Source organism: Aethalodelphis obliquidens, unplaced genomic scaffold (assembly GCF_003676395.1).
Source record: "Aethalodelphis obliquidens isolate GAN/ISIS:26980383/991018 unplaced genomic scaffold, ASM367639v1 scaffold26, whole genome shotgun sequence".
Taxonomy (NCBI): domain Eukaryota; kingdom Metazoa; phylum Chordata; class Mammalia; order Artiodactyla; family Delphinidae; genus Aethalodelphis; species Aethalodelphis obliquidens.
The window spans coordinates 22,695,936-22,717,298 of NW_020837970.1; the positions used below are offsets into that span (position 1 = coordinate 22,695,936).

At 38.7% G+C, this 21,363-nt stretch overlaps 1 protein-coding gene across 3 annotated transcripts in view; it reads left to right on the plus strand.

Moving 5' to 3' along the window:
• Positions 1-21,363, plus strand: part of SCAPER (S-phase cyclin A associated protein in the ER) — a 494,267-nt gene that overhangs the window by 323,426 nt on the left and 149,478 nt on the right. For all 3 annotated transcript variants that reach the window (XM_027123707.1, XM_027123708.1, XM_027123711.1), the window contains exon 24: positions 14,102-14,217. In XM_027123707.1, coding sequence (XP_026979508.1) covers positions 14,102-14,217 — 116 coding nt within the window. The remainder of the gene's footprint in view (positions 1-14,101; positions 14,218-21,363) is intronic.

Consider the following 21,363-nt stretch of genomic DNA (forward strand, 5'->3'; position numbering starts at 1 on the left):
ATGCAGAGGTAGGAGAGCTTAGGCTTCACAGTGTAGCACATGAACACAAAAAGCTCTGGGATAAAGTCAAGAGTGATAAGGGCCATAAGAGAAATACAGTTAAATACAAAGACCTTTTGACTTTTGTTGAGGGGATCAGGAAAGACTTTATGAGTGATTTGATCTGGGTCTTAAAGGATTGAGAGATAGCATTTGAACATTACAAATCGAGAAGGGGGCAGATTGGATGGAGAGTATAGTTATGGTTAAGCATTATTAGCACACTTGCTTTTTTCTAGACACGGAGAGGGATAGGAACAAGTATATGACCATGTATTTGAGGAGCATCCAGCCTCACTGTGGCATCCAGGAATATAAAGAGAGCAGTGTATAGGAAGTACCACGTGATTGGCACAAGAAGCTAGTGTGGTGGGAAAAGAGAGGAGGAAGAAATGAGAGGCTCTCTACGTCCTTTAAGTCTACCTGGATTACTCTGTGAAAGTGATCTTCATTTGCATAAAGAGTATTTAATGCCACATGCTTAAGAAGGTGTTTTTCCCCTCTTGATTTTAACATTTGGGCAACTCATCATTGAGTCAGTTTGAGTTTCCCTTTCTGTCCCCCTGAGGTGAAAAAGGCATAGGCTATCAGAGGATTGTCTCATCTACCTTTATGTACAGAGAGAGAGAAGAGCTGTTCATTTGCACTGTGTTAGGAAATAGGATCCAGTGGGAGGTGTTTCTCCTTGTTATGCTCACGGGCCCCTATAATTGTGTTAAACTGTCATATCTGACAGGACATTTTTGCTGTTTGAGAGAGATCTTTTCATTTGTTCATCCTTTTGTTCAGTCACTCATCCATCAAGTATTTACCATTTCTGTTCTGTGTCATCACTGGGGCTGCAGAGATGAGTCAGCTGCCACTCTTGAGGAGCTTGCAAACAGAGAGAAATGGGGCCCTGAGGTAGGGCAGAGATGATGGCATGAATAGGAGTTGATGTGGGGCATGAAGAAGAAGTTAGGAGGATACTGAACAGTGTTCCCACTTGGCCATGCTCTGTGGATGAGAATCCAAAAATGGCTTGTTGGATCTGTAATACAGAAGTGCACATGACCAAAACCATCCTTGATTTCTCTGGGGAGAAATTTGTGAGTTTTTTTATTTCACAGTTGGTTTTGCTTTTTTTGCTTCAGTTCCTTGAAAAGGTGCAATTGATAAATTAGAACCTCAATTTTCAATAATACTTTAATAAAAATTTGGCTTTGAATGGCCTATCTTCCTGAAATTGGCTTTTTTTTTCCTGCTTAATGTCTGTTAGAGCCCATGTTTTAAGTTTTTCAAGAGGTCATATCCATGTTGTTGGCACTGCATGAAAGACTTTGAGTTTATTTTGTTTTGTTTTTAAGGCATAGATGTGTACATTAAGATGGTCTGCTTTCACTCAGTCCTTTTCCCCTACACTTTTGCAATGTTGACCCAGTTCTCTCTTGTTGTGGAAAGGTCTATGAGAACAGCAGTGGTGCTGTTTTGTTTCTCTGTGGACAGATTGCATCAATTGGTGCATCTGCTTGGCTTAGGGTATGACATAACTTTGAGTTGAGAAATATCAAAATACAAAGGCTTTACATTGAAACGGAGTACAAGTGGAGAATTTAGTTTCTTGGTGGCTATTAAGGAGGCTCAAGGTGAACATGTGTTTCAGTCTCGAAAAACTGAATTTTGTTCTCTGGTCATGAAGCTCAATCCCAATGAAAAACTATTCCACTAGGCACATGCAGTAACAGGAATTGTATCCTGGGATCATACTAGAGCAATTGACTATCTGTGTTTTCACAGTTAAAATCCTGTTAAAATACCTTTGTGAGCCTTCTTTTCCAAAACTGTTGATGAAGCATTTTCCGAACAACCGTTGATGAAGCATTTTCTGAGTACATTCCCCTCTGCTAAGTGTTGGGGATATGGTGATGAAGAAGACATGGTCCCTGGCTGCAGGAAGTTCTGAGTTTAGTGGGGATACAAAGATGAAAAGCTAGAGGATCATCCCTTCTAGGAAGATCAGTATATGCCAAAGCACAGAGGCATGAAACAGCATGGGCCACATGGGGAATCTGGTTGAGAGAGAGGCAGGAGCATGGCAGGGAAGGAAGCTGTTAGAGAGGGATCAGATTCTGAAGAACTGTGCTAAAGAGTTTGGGCCTCATTCTGTAGACAGTGAGGAAGCAGTCATTCAAATGTTTCACCCACAGAGTGGCGTGATCACATTTACTCTTGAGAATATTATCTTCATTGCATATAAAGGCATCCAGAGCAGGGCTACTCAAAAGAGAGTCCACAGGCCAGTGCCAGGCTACTGTCACTAGAAGATGGTGAGATAAGTACACAAATCAAGAGTAATTTTATGTCTTTCATCTAATATTTTAAAATGCGGGCTCAAACTTAGTACACCTTTTTTCCCTCATTTGTTTAGTATTTAATTTGTATTATATTTCACAAAACTATTGGTCACAATGGAGTGAAAATATTAAAAACAAAGAAACAAACAAAAACACCTGACTTTTAGAGTGTTTGGGAAGCACTGCTCTAGAGAATGGTGTGCTGTGAAGTAAGCTAGGATCCAGAGGTACTAGTTAGGAGGTTGCTGCAGTGCCTCAAGCAACAGACCATGAAAGCCTGAACTGACATGGTAAGAATATAGACATGGATAGAAAAGGCAAAAGTTAAGGGCCATAACAGGAGATGAGTAATCAGAACTTGGAGGCTGAATCAGTGTGAAAGCTGAGGAAGAAGAAAGAGTCTAGAAGGGCAAATGTTCTTTTTAAGAGTCTGCTGAAAGTTGGACCCTTGCTCTATGTATTATTATGAGCTTTTCCATCCCTGTTTTACAGAGATGTTTCACTTATTTTTAATGTGGTTATTTTTTCATATTATTAAATATTTTGTCTGTAATTCCTATTTGAGTATAGAAGAAAGGATATGTACATACGTGTTTGCTTCCCTATCTTGACTCAGAGCCCCTCTGCCGTTTCCCCTGGGCTAAAGATGCTTCCGTGATACCCTAGGCCTGGCTCTGGTAAAACTGCTGGTAGGATAACCAATCACTACCAAATTAAATATTCATACGTACTACATGATCTCATTTATATGAAATTCTACCGTGGACAAAACTAACCTACGGTACCATAAATCAAATCAGTGGTTGCATCAGGGAGGAGGGATTGACTGTGAAAGGGGCATGAGGGGACTTTCTAGGGTAATGGAAATGTTCAGGTCTTGATAGGTGCTCATCAAATTTAACTGAATGGTATCCTTAAGATCTGAGCTCTTCACCCTATTGTAAAGTATACCTCAAATTTAAAAAAAAAAAGCAAATGAACAAAATGTGTTCAACCCCATCATTATCAGGGAAAGACAAATAAAATCCTCAATTAAATGTGAGTATACAGGGACTTCCCTGGTGGTCCAGTGGTTAAGAATTGGCCTGCCAATGTAGAGGACATGGGTTCAATCCCTAGTCCGGGAAGATCTCACATACCATGCAGTAAAGAAAACCCATGTGCCACAACTACTGAGCCCGTCCTTTAGAGCCTGCGAGCTGCAACTACTGAGCCCGTGTGCCACAACTACTGAAGCCCACACGCCCTAGAGCCCGCACGCTGCAACTGCTGAGCCCACACTCTGCAACTACTGAAGCCCGTGCACTCTAGGGCCCATGGGCCACAACTACTGAGCCCATGTGCTACAGCTACTGAAGCCCACGTGCCTAGAGCCCGTGCTCTGCCACAAGAGAAGCCACCACAGTGAGAAGCCCATGCATCACAATGAAGAGTAGCCCCAGGGCTTGAACCCATGTCCCCTGCATTGGCAGGTGGATTCTTAACCACTGCACCACCACGGAAGCCTCACTGCATCCCCGCCGCAACTAGAGAAACCTGCATACAGCAACAAAGACTCAGCACAGCCAAAAAAAAAAAAGGCGAGTATACACCCATTAGAATCACTAAAGTTTAAAAAAAAAAACTTGATAAAGGCAAGTTTTGGTGTCATTGTAGAGTAACTGAAATCATCACGGCACTGCAATGTGTATAAAAATTGTTCTGACTATTTTAGAAAGCTGTTTGGCTATAACTAATAACACAACCTATGCACACTCTGTGACCCAGCAGTTCTGCTTTTAAGCATATACTCAACTGCATGTCACATGTGCCCAAGTACATATACAAAAATGTTGAAAGCAGCATTGTCCAGAGTTTCGAAGTGGAAGCAACCCAAATGTCAATCAGCGGTTAAACATTTAAATAAGTTGAGGTATGTAATCAGACAAAGGAATACCATACAGCAAGGAAAATGAATCGAATACTGCTACAGGCAACAATATGGATGAATTTAGGGGAAAAAACAAGGAAGAAAAATTAGATATTATAGAATATATAAAGTGTGATTCTATTTTTATAGAATTGAAAAGAAAACAAAAGGATTCTGTGATTTTAGAAGTCAGGAGAGCCTTTACATCGGGGAAAGACGGAGAGATAATGAGTAGGATGGGCACCAGGGGTATTATGGCATGTTACAGAGCTTTATTTTTTAATTTTGGAGTTATTACAATGTGTTTTCAATTTGCCATAGCTCATCCAGCTATATGGTTATGATTAGTGCAGTTTTATCTGTGTATGCTATGTACTAATACAAAGTTGTTACTATTTTCTAATTATATTGACATCCTAGCATAAGAAGAAAGAATGGTAACAGCATTATGGTTTTAAATAAATTACTGAGCACCTAGTTTTCAATTTTCTGATTGTTAGTTTTATTGCAAGGAAACATTTTTTCATTAATAACAACATAAATTGTTAATTTTTAATCTTAAAAGTGTGAGGTCTTGTCTAGGATTCATGATGAACTTCTTATAGTCTCAGATTGTATTTTATTGTGCGCAAAGAATGAGTAAATGAATGATTAAGATATTATACTACCAAACTCCAGACATGTACTGGAGCCAATAATTGATAGTCCACATCAAGCAGGCAGAGCATTGTGCTTTGAACATCAGAAGAATCAGGAAAACATGTTTGACAGAGCCTGTGAATAACTCATATATCTCCCCCAAGTACCCCCCCAATAAAAAAGCCCCTCAGTATTCCAAAGACATTTGAAGGCTTAATGAACTGTAGAATACTATTAAAAGAAATATAAGGGGGTATTGTAATAGAGGGGTTGAATATTGGTTTCCTAGGGCTGCCATAACAAAGTACCAGAGACTGAGTGGCTTAAATAGCACAAGTTTCTTTTCTCAGAGTTCTGGAGGCTGAAGTCCAGGGTGAAAGTGTTAGGAGGTTTGGTTTTTTTCTGAGGCGTCTCTCCTTGGTTTGTAATTGGACACCTTCTTGCTGTGTACGGCCTTTTTCTCTGTGCGTGTGCATTCCTGGTTTCTCTTGTTCTCTTATAAGGACAACAGTCATATTAGATTAAGGCCTCACCCTAACAGCCTCATTTTAACTTAATAACCTCTTTAAATTTCTTATCCTCAAATACAGTTACATTCTGAGGTATTAGGGGTTGGGACTTCAACATAAGAATTCAGTGGAGGGTGGGGACACAATTCAGCCTATAGCAGGTTGCTATCCTGTATTTCACATATTTGATGCAGTGATTCTGTGTATGCTTAAAAATTCTTGCCGTCCCCATGCCAGAGGAATGCAAAGAGCTTATATACCCTTCCCACAAGAATGGTATACAAATCAGAAGTTGTATAGAAAAATCATAGGTTGAGTTCTAAAATGGTTACTTAATATTCTCCCTAAAATAGGTGAAGTGGCTTTTTTAATTTTTATTTATTTATTTTTAGCTATTATCATTATCACAGACTTTTTTTTTTTTTTACATCTTTTTTGGAGTATAATTGCTTTACCATGGTGTGTTAGTTTCTGCAGTATAACAAAGTGAATCAGCTCTATGTATACATACATCCCCATATCCTCTCCCTCTTGCGTCTCCCTCCAACCCTCCCTATCCCACCCCTGTAGGTGGTCACAAAGCACTGAGCTGATCTCCCGGTACTATGCGGCTGCTTCCCACTAGCTATTCTACATTTGGTAATGTATATATGTCCATGCCACTCTCTCACTTGGTCCCAGCTTACCCTTCCCCCTCCCCATGTCCTCAAGTCCATTCCCTACGTCTGTGCCTTTATTCCTATCCTGCCCCTAGGTTCTTCAGAACTTTTTTTTTTTTTTTTTAGATTCTATATATACATGTTAGCATACGGTATTTGTTTTTCTCTTTCTGACTTACTTCACTCTGTATGACAGACTCTAGGTCCATCCCCCTCACTACAAATAACTCAATTTCGTTTCTTTTTATGGTTGAATAATATTCCATTGCATATATGTGCCACATCTTCTTTACCCATTGATCTGTTGATGGATACTTAGGTTGCTTCCATGTCCTGGCTTCTGTGAATAGAGCTGCAATGAACATTGTGGTACATGACTCTTTTTTTATTTTATTTTTATTTTTTTAATTTTTTTTTTTTTTGCGGTACGCGGGCCTCTCACTGTTGTGGCCTCTCCTGTTGCGGAGCACAGGCTCTGGACGTGCAGGCTTAGCGGCCATGGCTCACGGGCCCAGCTGCTCCGTGGCATGTGGGATCTTCCCAGATTGGGGCACAAACCCATGTCCCCTGCATCGTCAGGCGGACTCTCAACCACTGCGCCACCAGGGAAGCCCTACATGACTCTTTTTGAATTATGATTTTTTCAGGGTATATGCCCAGTAGTGGGATTGCTGGGTCGCATGGTAGTTCTATTTTTAGTTTTTTGAGGAACCTCCATACTGTTCTCCATAGTGGCTGTATCAATTTACATTCCCACCAACAGTGCAAGAGGGTTCCCTTTTCTCCACACTCTCTCTAGCATTTATTTTCTGTAGATTTTTTGATGATGGCCATTCTGACTGGTGTGAGGTGATACCTCATTGGAGTTTTGATTTGCATTTCTCTAATGATTAGGGATGTTGAACATCTTTTCATGTGTTTGTTGGCAATCTGTATATCTTCTTTGGAGAAATGTCGATTTAGGTCTCCTACCCATTTTTGGATTGGGTTGTTTGTTTTTTTGATATTGAGCTGCCTGAACTGCCTGTAAATTTTGGAGGTTAATCCTTTGTTAGCTGCTTCATTTGGAAATATTTTCTCCCGTTCTCAGGGTTGTCTTTTCATCTTGTCTATGTTTTCCTTTGCTGTGCAAAAAAGCTTTTAAGTATCCTGAGGTTACATTTGTTTATTTTTGTTTTTATTTCCATTTCTCTAGAGGGTGGGTCAAAAAGGATCTTGCTGTGATTTATGTCATAGAATGTTCTGCCTATGTTTTCCTCTAAGGGTTTGATAGTGTCTGGCTTTCCATTTAGGTCTTTAATCCGTTTGGAGTTTATTTTGGTGTATCGTTTTAGGAAGTGTTCTAATTTCATTCTTTTACATGTAGCTGTCCAGTTTTCCCAGCACCACTTATTGAAGAGGCTGTCTTTACTCCATTGTATATTCTTGCCTCTTTTATCAAAGATAAGGTGACCATATGTGTGTGGGTTTATCTCTGGGCTTTCTCTCCTGTTCCATTGATCTATTTCTGTTTTTGTGCCAGTACCATACAGTCTTGATTACTGTAGCTTTGTAGTATAGTCTGAAGTCTGGGAACGTGATTCCTCCAGCTCCATTTTCTTTCTCAAGATTGCTTTGGCTATTTGGGATCTTTGTGTTTCCATACGAATTGTGAAATTTTTTATTCTACTTCTGTGAAAAATGCCAGTGGTAGTTTGATAGGGATTGCATTGAATCTGTAGATTGCTTTGGGTAGTACAGTCATTTTTACAATATTGATTCTTCCAATCCAAGAACACGGTATATCTCTCCATCTGTTTGTATCATCTTTAATTTCTTTCATCAGTGTCTTATAGTTTTCTGCATACAGGTGTTTTGTCTCCTTAGGTAGGTTTATTCCTAGGTATTTTATTCTTCTTCTTGCATTGGTAAATGGAAGTGTTTCCTTAATTTCTCTTTCAGATTTCCCATCAATAGTGTATAGGAATGCAAGAGATTGCTGTGCATTAATTGTGTATCCTGCTACTACCAAATTTATTGATTAGCACTAGTCGTTTTCTGGTAGCATCTTTAGGATTCTCTATGTATAGTCTCATGTCATCTGCAAACGGTGACAGCTTTACTTCTTCTCTTCCAGTTGGGATTCCTTTTATTTCTTTTTCTTCTCTGATTGCTGTGGCTAAAACTTCCAAAACTATGTTGAATAATAGAGGTGAGAGTGGACAACCTTATCTTGTTCCTAATCTTAGAGGAAATGGTTTCAGTTTTTCATCACTGAGAATGATGTTGGCTGTGGGTTTCTCATATATGGCCTTTATTATGTTGAGGTAAATTCCCTCTATGCCTACTCTCTGGAGGGTTTTTATCATAAATGAGTGTTGAATTTTGTTGAAAGCTTTTTCTGCATCTGTTGAGGTGATCATATGGTTTTTCTCCTTCAATTTGTTAATATGGTTTATCACATTGATTGATTTGCGTATATTGAAGAATCCTTGCATTCCTGGTATAAACCCCACTTGATCATGGTGTATGATCCTTTTAATGTGCTGCTGGGTTCTGTTGGCTAGTATTTTGTTGAGGATTTTTGCATCTATGTTCATCAGTGATATTGGCCTGTAGTTTTCTTTCTTTGTGACATCTTTGTCTGGTTTTAGTATCAGGGTGATGGTGGCCTTGTAGAATGAGTTTTGGAGTACTCCTCTCTCTACTATGAGTTTGAGGAGGATAGGTGTTAGCTCTTCTCTAAATGTTTGATAGAAGTCACCTCTGAAGCCATCTTGTCACGGGCTTCTGTTTGTTGGAAGATTTTTAATCACAGTTTCAATTTCAGTGCTTGTGATTGGTCTGTTTATATTTTCTATTTCTTCCTGGTTCAGTCTTGGAAGATTGTGCTTTTCTAAGAATTTGTCCATTTCTTCCAGGTTGTCCATTTCGTAGTTACTTGTAGTAATCACTCATGATCCTTTGTATTTCTGCAGTGTCAGTTGTTACTTCTCCTTTTTCATTTCTAATCCTGTTGGTTTGAGTCTTCTCCCTTTTTTTTTTTTTGTTGAGTCTGGCTAATAGTTTATCAATTTTGTTTATCTTCTCAAAGAACCAGCTTTTCGTTTTATTGATCTCTGTTATTGTTTCCTTCATTTCTTTTTAACTTATTTCTGATCTGATCTTTATGATTTATTTCCTTCTGCTATCTTTGGGGTTTTCTCTTCTTCTTTCTCTAATTTCTTTAGGTGTCTGGATAGGTTGTTTATTTGCGATGTTTCTTCTTTCTTGAGGTAGGATTGTATTGCTGTAAACCTCCCTCTTAGAACTGCTTTTGCTGCATCCCATAGGTTTTGGGTCGTCGTTTTTCCATTGTCATATATTTTTTGGTATTTTTTGATTTCTTCTTTGATTTCTTCAGTGATCTCTTGGTTATTTAGTAGTGTATTATTTAGCCTCCATGTGTTTGTATTTTTTACAATTTTTTTCCTGTAATTGATATCTAGTCTCATAGCATTATGGTTGGAAAAGATACTTGATAAGATTTCAGTTTTCTTAAATTTACCTAGGCTTGATTTGTGACCCAAGATATGATCTATCGTGGAGAATGTTCCATGAGCACTTGAGAAGAAAGTGGATTCTGTTATTTTTGGAAGGAATGTCCTATAAATATCAATTAAGTCCATGTTGTTTAATGTATCATTTAAAGCTTGTGTTTCCTTATTTATTTTCATTTTGGATGATCTGTCCATTGGTGAAAGTGGGGCATTAAAGTCCCCTACTATGAATGTGTTACTGTCGATTTCCCCTTTCCTCGCTGTTAGCATTTGCCTTGTGTATTGAGGTGCTCCTATGTTGGGTGCATAAATATTTACAATTGTTATATCCTCTTCTTGGATTGATCCCTTGATCATTATGTAGTGTCATTCTTTGTCTCTTGTGGTAGTCTTTATTTTAAAGTCTATTTTGTCTGATATGAGAATTGCTACTCCAGCTTTCTTTTGGTTTCCATTTACATGGAATACCTTTGTCCATCCCCTTACTTTCAGTCTGTATGTGTCCCTAGGTCTTAAGTGGGTCTCTTATAGACAGCATATATACTGGTCTTGTTTTTGTATCCATTCAGCCAGTCTATGTCTTTTGGTTGGAGCATTTAATCCATTTACATTTAAGGTAGTTATCAATATGCATGTTCCTATTACCGTTTTCTTAATTGTTTTGGGTTTCTTATTGTAGGTCTTTTCCTTCTCTTGTTTTTCTTGCCTAGGGAAGTTCCTTTAGCAGTTGTTGTAAAGGTGGATTGGTGGTGCTGAATTCTCTTAGCTTTTGCTTGTCTGTAAAGGTTTTAATTTCTCCATCGAATCTGAATGAGATCCTTGCTGGGTAGAGTAATCTTGGTTGTAATTCTTTCCGTTTCATCACTGTAAATATGTCCTGCCACTGCCTTCTGGTTTGTAGAGTCTCTGCTGAAAGATCAGCTGTTAACCTTATGGGGATTCCCTTGTATGTTGTTTGTTGCTTTTCCCTTGCTGCTTTTAATATTTTTTCTTTGTATTTAATTTTTGACAGTTTGATTAATATGTGTCTTGGCATGTTTTTCCTTGGATTTATCCTGTATGGGCCTCTCTGCGCTTCCTGGACTTGATTGACTATTTCTTTTCCCATATTATGGAAATTTTCAACTATAATCTCTTCAGTATTTTCTCGGTCCCTTTTTTTCTTCTCTTCTTCTTCTGGGACCCCTATAATTCCAATGTTGGTGCGTTTAATGTTGTCCCAGAGGTCTCTGAGACTGTCCTCAATTCTTTTCATTCTTTTTTCCTTATTCTGCTCTGGGTAGTTATTTCCACTATTTTATCTTCCAGGTCACTTATCCGTTCCTCTGCCTCAGTTAGTCAGCTATTGCTTCCTTCTAGAGAATTTTTAATTTCATTTATTGTGTTGTTCATCATTGTTTGTTTGCTCTTTAGTTCTTCTAGGTCCTTGTTAAACGTTTCTTGTATTTTCTCCATTCTATTTCCAAGATTTTGGATCATCTTTACTATCATTACTCTGAATTCTTTTTCAGCTAGCCTGCCTATATCCTCTTCATTTGTTTGGTCTGGTGGGTTTTTACCTTGCTCCTTCATCTGCTGTGTATTTCTCTGTCTTCTCCTTTTGGTTAACTTACTGTGTTTAGGGTCTCCTTTTCGCAGTCTGCAGGTCCATAGTTCCCGTTGTTTTTGGTGTGTACCCCCAGTGGGTAAGGTTGGTTCAGTGGGTTGTGTAGGCTTCCTGGTGGAGTGAATTGGTGCCTGTGTTCTGGTGGATGAGGCTGGGTCTTGTCTTTCTGGTGGGCAGGGCTGCGTCTGGTGGTGTGTTTGGGGTGTCTGTGACCTTATTATGATATTAGGCAGCCTCTCTGCTAATGAGTGGGGTTGTGTTTTTGTTTTGCTAGTTGTTTGGCATACGGTGGCCAGCACTGTAGCTTGCTGGTTGAATGGAGCTGGGTCTTCGTGTTGAGATAGAGATCTCTGGGAGAGCTTTCGCTGTTTGATATTACATGGTGTCAGGAGGTCTCTGGTGGGACAATGTCCTGAACTGGGCTCTGAGGCCAGCCACCTCTGAGGCTCAGGCCTGACACCCGGCCAGAGAACCAAGACCTGGTCAGTCACACAGCTCAGAAGAAAATGGAGAAAGCGAGGGAGGGAGAGTGGGAAGAAAATAAAGTTATTAAAATAAAAAGTAAAATAAAATTATTAATAATTAAAAAGTAATTAAGAAAAAAAAAAAGAAAGAGGAAAGCAACCAAACCAAAAACAAATCCACCGATGATAACAAGCGCTAAAAACCACACTAAAAAAAAAAAAAAGAAGAAACCAACAGGCCAGACCCTAGGACAAATGGTAAAAGCAAAGTTATACGGACAAAATCACGCAAAGCATACACATACATGCTCACAAAAAGAGAAAACGGAAAAAAAAAACATATATATCATATATATATGATATATATCATATATATATGATATATATATGATATATATCATATATATGATATCATATATATGATATATATCATATATATATGATATATAGATATATAAAGGAAGAGAGCAACCAAATCAATAAACAAATCTACTGTGATAATAAACTCTAAATACTAAACTAAGATAAACATAAAACCAGAAATCAGTCAGTCACATACAGCAAACCCCTAGTCTACAGTTGCTCCCAAAGTCCACTGCCTCAATTTTGGGATGATTCGTTGTCTATTCAGGTATTCCACAGATGCAGGGTACATCAAGTTTATTGTGGAGATTTAATCCACTGCTCCTGAGGCTGCTGGGAGAAGTTTCCCTTTCTCTCCTTTGTTCTCACAGCTCCTGGGGTTCAGCTTTGGATTTGGCCTCGCCTCTGTGTGTAGGTCGCTGGAGGGCGTCTGTTCTTCACTCAGACAGGACGGGGTTAAAGTAGCAGCTGATTAGGGGGCTGTGGCTCACTCAGGCCAGTTGGAGGGAGGGGTACGGAAAGCGAGGTGTGCCTATGGCGGCAGAGGCCAGCGTGACGTTACACCCGCCTGAGGCGCGCCGTGTGTTCTCCCAGGGAAGTTGTCCCTGGATCACAGGACCCTGGCAGTGGCAGGCTGCACAGGCTCCCGCGAGGGGAGGTGTGGATAGTGACCTGTGCTTGCACACAGGCTTCTTGGTGGCTGCAGCAGCAGCCTTAGCGTTTCATGCCCGTCTCTGGTGTCCGCGCTGATAGCCGCGGCTTGCACCCATCTCTGGAGCTCAGTTAGGCGGTGCTCTGAATCCCCTCTCCTCGTGCACCCTGAAACAATGGTCTCTTGCCTATTAGGCAGTTCTAGACTTTTTCCCAGACTCTCTCCAAGCTAGCTGTGGCGCACTAGGCCCCTTCAGGCTGTGTTCACGCAGCCAACCCCAGTCCTCTCCCCGGGATCCGACCTCTGAAGAAGCCTGAGCCTCAGCTCCCAGCCCCCACCTGCCTTGGTGGGTGAGCAGACAAGCCTGTCAGGCTGTTGAGTGCTAGTGGGCACCGATCCTCTGTGCGGGAATCTCTCTGCTTTGCCCTCTGCACCCCTGTTGCTGCGATCTCCTCCGTGGCTCAGAAGCTTCCCCCCCCGCCAACCCCCATCTCTGCCAGTGAAGGGGCTTCCTAGTGTGTGGAAACCTTTCCTCCTTCACAGCTCCCTCCCTGAGTTTCACGTCCTGTCCCTATTCTTTTGTCTCTGTTTTTTCTTTTTTCTTTTGCCCTACCCAAGTACGTGGGGAATTTCTTGCCTTTTGGGAAGTCTAAGGTCTTCTGCCAGCGTTCAGTAGGTGTTCTGTAGGAGTTGTTCCACATGTAGATGTATTTCTGATGTATTTGTGGGGAGGAGAGTGGTCTCCACGTCTCACTCCTCCACCATCTTAAAGGTCTCCCCTTTTTTAAAAAAGGTACATCTAAAAAAAAAAAAAAAAAAAAAGGTACATCTAACTGGTTAGTTATTAGATTATCTTGTATTACTGAAGAAAAAAGTTCTAGCAAAGGAAATCTTTGTGGAAGTCAGTTTGTCTTGTTAAGTGGTAATTAACATTACAAAATAATCCAGTTTTTAAAAGCGTTGCTAGAAACTTCTGTATGAAATGATTTTTTCCTATGCTTGGAGTGCTTCATCACTTTCCCTTTTCTTTTGCCTGTCTCAAAACCTCAACTTTCTCAGAAAAGCCTGTGCTGACCCCTTTCCCCAATATACAGTTGATTCCCCCACTGTTCTCACAGAGCACCTTTCCTTTTTCTTCAGAGTACTTACTGTAGTTCAAATTGTTTTATTTATATTTATTTGATTAATGTTGGTCTCATCCACTAAATTTTAAGCTTCATGGGGGACAGCAACTATGATTTTTTTGTTCACCACTTTTGGCCTATAGTTCCTAGCACTGAGTAAGCATTCAATAAGTGTTTGTAGAATAATTGAACCAACAGAATATTTCACACTACAACTAAATATTTCATTTGGTTATAATTTTATGCCTGGGAAATGGGGTTAATTTCTTTTTGTATTTCTGTTTAGAATGTGGCAGATCAGATTGCATTTCAAGTTGCTGGTGGATTAACAGCCCTTGAACACATTCTTCAAGTAGTGGTCCCAGTCACAAATGTGAACACAGTTTCACGAATTCCTCCTAAGTAAGTACAGTTTTTTAATCTGTCTTTCACGTTTCACTTGTGAGTCATTTCTGCCCTATGGTTTCCATATGGGTGACCACAGGAAAATTGTATGTTTATTCAGGCTTGAATAGCAAAAGCTTACACTCCCCATTAGGGAGAAAAACAGGGGTGCTCGACTTCATTTACAAAACTCAAATTGAGCTTGAAAAGCCTTATGAAGGAAATTTCTTTGGTCTGTGACCTTTTCTAATCCTAAATCAAGAAGAACTGATGAACTTGTGAGAAGTTCTAACTGCTTACAAAATTTGAACAGAAATGAGTAGTAATAACAGCTAACTTTTTGTATTGCATACAAAAAAGGAGGTAAGTACATTGACAAAGGCCTGAGCTGTGAAATTTGAAGAAGTCCCTAACGTACAGGAAGAGCAGTCTGAGGCCAAGACTGCCATAGTCTGGAGTCCCAGCCAAATAGTTGGGAAGTGGATTGCAGTTTGGTCTTTTAACTGCAAGTTGCTCTGTCGTAAGGATCATGGGCCTCCTTTAGACCCAAGATCTACTTTCTTATTCTTTTACATCACCCTTTGGTCCCTGGCCATCTAGGATGTAGTAGCAGACAGCATTATTTCAGAAGTATTGTATTCCTGAGTTGTAACATGCACAATTTTTGGATTGTGGAGACTCTTATTTACAGGGTTTAAATGAGAGTTTTGATAAAAGTTCAGTTATATCACTGAGAAACTTTTAAATATTTAATTAGCTCTATAAAAGTGAGTGCTTCATTTGTGTGGTGGATACAACAGAAAAAAAAAAATTCCAAGAGTATGTTATCTTTCTTCCTGAGAGACATTTGGTAAAATAGAAATAGCACCAGCTTTGGAGTCAAACAAACCTGAATTCCAGTTTTACCTCTGCTGGTTACTAGTTGGGAGAATTGGGACAAGTGCCTTAATCTTGTTGCATCTGTTTCCTCATTTGGTCAAACAGGGGTAATCATATTCACCTCACAGTGTGGGGATCAGTTGAAGTAATAATGCATGTGAGAGTTCTTTGTAAACTTTAAAGTGTTATATAAATATTAGGTGACAGTTTTTAAAGTAGTAATCTTGCCTGGTTCAAGACAGTGTTATCTATTTGACGTGAGAGATTTCTAAGTACAGACTTTGATACTGAGTTAGTTTGGGTTGTTTTGCTCTACTGACAAAGTAGAGATTAATGAAAGAAGGTATAGGTGTCCTTTAAAGTCAGGATATCTTTCTTTGGAGCAGAAAACCATACATGGGGCAGTTATAGCACACAAATAGATGTTCTAACCCAGAAGAGTTGCTACTCCGTATCAAAGTAGACTTTATTGACAGTGTGTTGCTTGGCATGTTGTCAGCCCTCAATGTATATTAATTGTCAGAGAGAGAGAGAGAGGAAGGAAAGAATGAAATACAATAAAATGTTTGAGGTAAGAAAGGAAATGACATTTGATTCTTTGGGACAGTGCTTTTCATAACTGTTAATAATTCATATTGTTCATCTTAACTGCACCTATAGTTTTTGTTTTGTTTTTTGGTTTCTTTGTTGTTGTTGTTGTTTTGTTTGTTTTCTGGTAGGTTGCAACACATATGACCCTGAGCTCCCTTAATGGTAACCTAGATGAAATGCCTATTTCCCCAAAGCTACCTTTGTCATTGTGGCAGAGGGCATGTTCTGGTGCTTATTTGTGCCTCTTGTTTAGGGAACAGAAGAGGTTTCCATAGTTCCCAAAAAGACCTAAGTAAGAATTAGCACACCTGCTTTGGAAAGGAGCCATGGAATCCTGAAAGTCCAGATCAATGCTTCTCAGCTGGCCACAGTGCCAGGATTGAGAGTTTGTTTCTTCATCTCATCTTAGGCCAATAAGTTTGTGTTTTCAGCCAGGTACTGCTTACTGAGTGAGGCCAGCACTCAGGGCTGTGGGCATCTAGCATTGACTCTAAGATTCTCCTGTCCGTCCTTAGCACAGCTCAAGATCATGACTCTACTTTCTAAACTAGCCTCACTTCTCCGGGCTAATGAATTAGGGTTATGCTGCTTACTTGGAGACAGGCAAGAAAAATGCCACAACTACATTAGATTTAAATGTAGACTCAAAGCACACTGGTGGGCCTGAGTCAGTGACTTTTTCATATTCCTTCTAACTGCTCTCTGGCCTTGGGACTTCCTTTGCTCTCAACTTGCCCAGATCCTCCCCTTCTATCCCTGTTGAGCTCCCAGCCCTCATCATCATGAAACTTCTGCCACCTTAGCGCATTTTGTTTTCTGCTTCCTGTGGCCTTTCATGGCTCTTACCTAGAGAGACTGTATTTTGTTTCTCGTTGTTTTTTTTTTTTTTTTTTAATTATCCTACAGTAGTTCATTTTTCTCAATAATAAACAGGAAAAGATTTGAGAAGTTGCAGCCACTGTCTAGTAACATTTATCATGTGGATCACCTATGACTGCAAGCCTAATGCTTCACTGCCCCTGCAGCCCCAGAGCTCTGTGAGTGGAAAAATCAACTCCCTGATCCTCTTTCCTCACCAGTTTGCCCATCTTCCTTTTTACTACACATGGTACCTCAGCAGTTGTCCTATAATTATTGCTAGGTAACTCCCTCTGAGTGAATATTTTGCTTCCAGCAGAATTTTTTAGTGTGAAATTGAGAATTATACCCACTTATGAAAATTTAAATTTTTGAAACCTTTCTGAATCTTCACTGGGTTGGTTTTTTTTTTTTTAGAAACAGAGAAAGCCCATAAACCTGCTTGAATCCTTTTCAAATTATCATTGGTTAGGTCCCATTTGTTTATTTTTGTTTTTATTTCCATTATTCTCAGAGATGGCTCCAAAAAGACATTGCTGCAATTTATGTCAAAGAATGTTCTGCTTATGTTTTCCTCTAGGAGTTTTATAGTATCCAGTCTTACATTTAGGTCTTTAACCCATTTTGAGTTTATTGTTGTGTATGGTGTTAGAGAATGTTCTAATTTCATTATTTTACATGTAGCTGTCCAGTTTTCCCAGTACCGCTTATTGAAGAGACTGTCTTTTCTCCATTGGCTATTCTTGCCTCCTTTGTTGTAGATTAATTGACCATAGGTGTATTGGTTTATTTCTGGGCTTTCTATCCTGTTCCATTGATCTACATGTCTGTTTCTGTGCCAGTACCATACTATTCTGATTACTGTAACTTTGTATTATAGTCTGAAGTCAAGGAGCCTGATTCTTCCAGCTCCGTTTTTCTTTCTCAAGATTGCTTTGGCTATTCAGAGTCTTTCGTGTTTCCATACAAATTGTAAAATTTTTTGTTCTAATTCTGTGAAAAATGCCATTGGTAGTTTGATAGGGATTGCATTGAATCTGTAGACTGCATTGAGTAGTATACTCATTTTAACAATATTGATTCTTCCAATCCAAGAACACGGTATATCTTTCCACCTGTTTGTGTCGTCTTCAGTTTCTTTCATCAGTGTCTTATAGTTTTCAGAGTACAGGTCTTTTGCCTCCTTTGGTAGATTTATTCCTAGGTATTTTATTCTTTTTGATGCAATGGTAAATGGAATTGTTTTCATAATTCTTCTCTTTGATCTTTCACTGTTAGTGTATAGAAATGCAACAGATTTCTGTGTATTAATTTTGTGTCCTGCAACTTTACCAAATTCATTGATGAGCTCTAGTAGTTTTCTGGTAGCGTCTTTAGGATTTTCTATGTATAGTATAATGTCATCTGCAGACACTGACAGTTTTACTTCTTCTGTTCCAACATGGATTCCTTTTATTTCTTTTTCTTCTCTGATTGCTGTGGCTAGGACTTCCAAAACTATTTTGAATAAAAGTGGTCAGAGTGGACATCCTTGTCTTATTCCTGATCTTAGAGGAAATGCTTTCAGCTTTTCTCCATTGAGTATGATATTAACTGTGGGTTTGTCATGTACAATGAAATATTACTCAGCCATGAAAAAGAATGAAATAATGCCATTCGCAACAACATGGATGGACCTAGAGATTATCCTACTAAGTGAAATAAGCCAGGCAAAGACAGTTATCATATGATATCACTTATATGTGGAATCAAAAAAAAAGATACAAATGAACTTATTTACAAAACAGAAATAGGCCCACAGACATAGAAAACAAACTTATGGTTCCCAAAGGGGAAAGGGGTAGAGGAGGTATAAATTAGGAGGTTGGGATTAACATATACACACTACTATGTATAAAATGGATAACCAATAGGGGCCTAATGTATAGCACAGGGGACTATGCTCAATATTTCATAATAACCTATAAAGGAAAAGAATCTGAAAAAGAAGATATAGATAGATAGAGCTATAGATTTATAGATATATAGATAAGACTGAAACATTGTGCTGTACACCTACAACTAACACAATATTGTAAATCAACTATACTTCAATTAATATATATATATATATCAGTTATTACTGAAAGGACTTGGTTGGGATATGGTATTCTAAAATCAACCTTTTTAACAAATGTGCTCCAGTAAAATTGTTTTCAGTGCCAGGGAAGATCACCATGAAACAAGGTAATTTTCTTTCTTTTTTTTTTTTTTTTTGAATTTTTATTGGAGTATAGTTGCTTTACAATGTTGTGTTAGCTTCTACTGTACAGCAAAGTGAATCAGTTATACGTATACATATATCCCCTCTTTTTTAACAAGGCAATTTTCATTTCATGTTGTATCTACTTTTGGAATGACTCATGTTATTCTGCCTCCTAATTTTACTTGGAGAAAACAAGTACAAAACAATGAATGACGTATTCTAACCTTTTCTTTGGTTTAGGCTAATAACAGTTGTTTTACATAGCTTTTTTTTAAATCAAAGTATAGTTTATTTACAGTGTTGTGTTAATTTCTGCTGTACAGCAAGGTGATTCAGTTATACATATGTACATTCCTTTTTATATTATTTTTCATTATGGTTTATCACAGGATATTGAATATAGTTCCCTGTGCTATTAGGACCTTGTTATTTATACATTCTATATATACTAGTTTGCCTCTTAACATAGCTTTTAATATTTGAAAATAAATGATAGTTTGTCATTTTCTTTGGGCTAAAGGAATGCCCCATGTTATGTAAATAAGAAGATGGATCTGCTGTGACCTAAACTTTGTGTTGTGTTTTTGTAGTATATTTACATAGTGGCAATGATAACAGAAGTGAGAGTTGACACTTGCTGGCATTCCACATCTCCAAGCCCTTTTCAGGCAGCAGTAAATGTTCATATTTCATAAAGAAGCCAGCAAACCTTTTGGAACACCAAAAATGATACTGGGCTGTCTTTCCCAGGTTGCCTTTTACTTATCTGGTATTTCTAGTTCTTGACAGGTACTCATGGACAATAAAGGGGCCAAATAGTTAAGCTATTCTACTTAACTATTTTATTCTCTAAGCTGCTCTAGGTTGTTCTGTAGCAGAACTAACCAGCCCCTCTTTCTTCTCCATCAGCCTTGCTTCTCTTCCTCCATTGTCCCTCTGGACACAATTTTTTTATATGTAAGTAGTCTTATCAACATGGAGCAGTGCAGACCACATGGTATAATGGAGAACAGACAGGCTCTGCAGTCAGATCTGAGCTTAAATCTCTGCTTTCTACTTGGTAGCTATGGGATCATGGGCTAAATTACTTGTTATAACAACCTCAGTTAAATGGTAACCCTACCATGTAGGGTAGGGCTTGTTGACTGCTAAAAGTGTGTGTATTTATTAAGTGCTCTGCACAAAGAAAGCACTTAGTTAATATCAGTGGGGGTTTTTGGTAGTTGTTATTGTCTTGACTCCACTTACCCTACTTAATTACTGAACTTTAAATCCCTAAGTCTGTATCACTTTGGGTTCTAAGAATCTATGATCTATTAATTTTACTTGGTCATTGGTTTTTTTCACCCTAAGTCCAAACTTCATCCTGGTTAATTTTGGCCCAGCCTGTCAAGATCCTTTTTGGATCCTGATTTGGCCTCTAATTTAGTTTCTTTTTCTTTAACTTTGTGCCACTCCTGAAGTTGATCTGTAAAAGATATGTATCTTCATCTAAATCATTGAAGAAATATCAAACAGTTTAGAGAATAGTCCAATTTAGCACTTTATTAATGTTGCCAAGTACTCCATTCGTTGTGTTATCTTCTCCTCAGAGATACTGTAATTCCTTGGGATCAGAGACCATAGTAAATACATTACTTATAAATCATATGATATCTTAGTAAATATCATTTGAATACATGAATGAATTCATTTTCTGAGACACGGAAGTAAAGCAGTAAAAGAGCACACTGCTTCAAATACTTGACTCTGTGGACTTAAAATATGATCACATCTCAATCTTAGCCAAATAAGGCCCTACTGATTTTGACCACTCTGTTAGCTAGACTTAAGGCAATATGTTTTTATTCCATCTTTAAACTTCTGTGGATTTGTATATCTTATATCTATAACTTCTTTCCTCAAAAGGTCAAAGGAAATGCTACAACTATATTCTTGGTTGTTGTCCTTATCACAGTTTTAGAATCAGAGTACACGGGTTTATATATGATTACCCCTGTTTTAATCTATGATGAAAAATAAATTCTTCCTGCTGCTGTGGCCTTTATAAAGTATACCTCTCTATTCACATCAAACAAATTAAGTTGCTTTTTTGCTTCTTTAGAGTATATACATTTATCTATCTAGTAAATCAGTCTCAGGTAGAACAATAGTCACTGAATACAGTAAAAATAAATAAGTTTAGGATGATGTGAGGTAGAGCCTTGCTTACTAGGAAGATCACAAATTTATTCTCCAAAGTAAAATAACATAAACTTATGCAATTTATCTACTTGGCAATATTGCGTTTGCTTGATCCTTTGAAGTTGGTGGGGAGGCAGAACTTAACATTTATTGAGAGCATCCTCAGTGCCAGTCCCTGTGTCAGATGCTTTGCGTGGCTTCCCTTGTTCACTCCTCACAGTCGCCGGAAGCCATGTACGTGACCGCTGCCAGAATGAGGGTCAGGAGCAACAATGTTTGGGGCATGACTGCAACCTGAAAGAGAGCCATGATACTCTTTTTTCAAAGAGTGTTTCTTCTTTCCAAATGGCAGAGTGTTCGGAATTACTCTCCCATGATTATTGAGGTTTCATCCCTAAAGGTGTCTG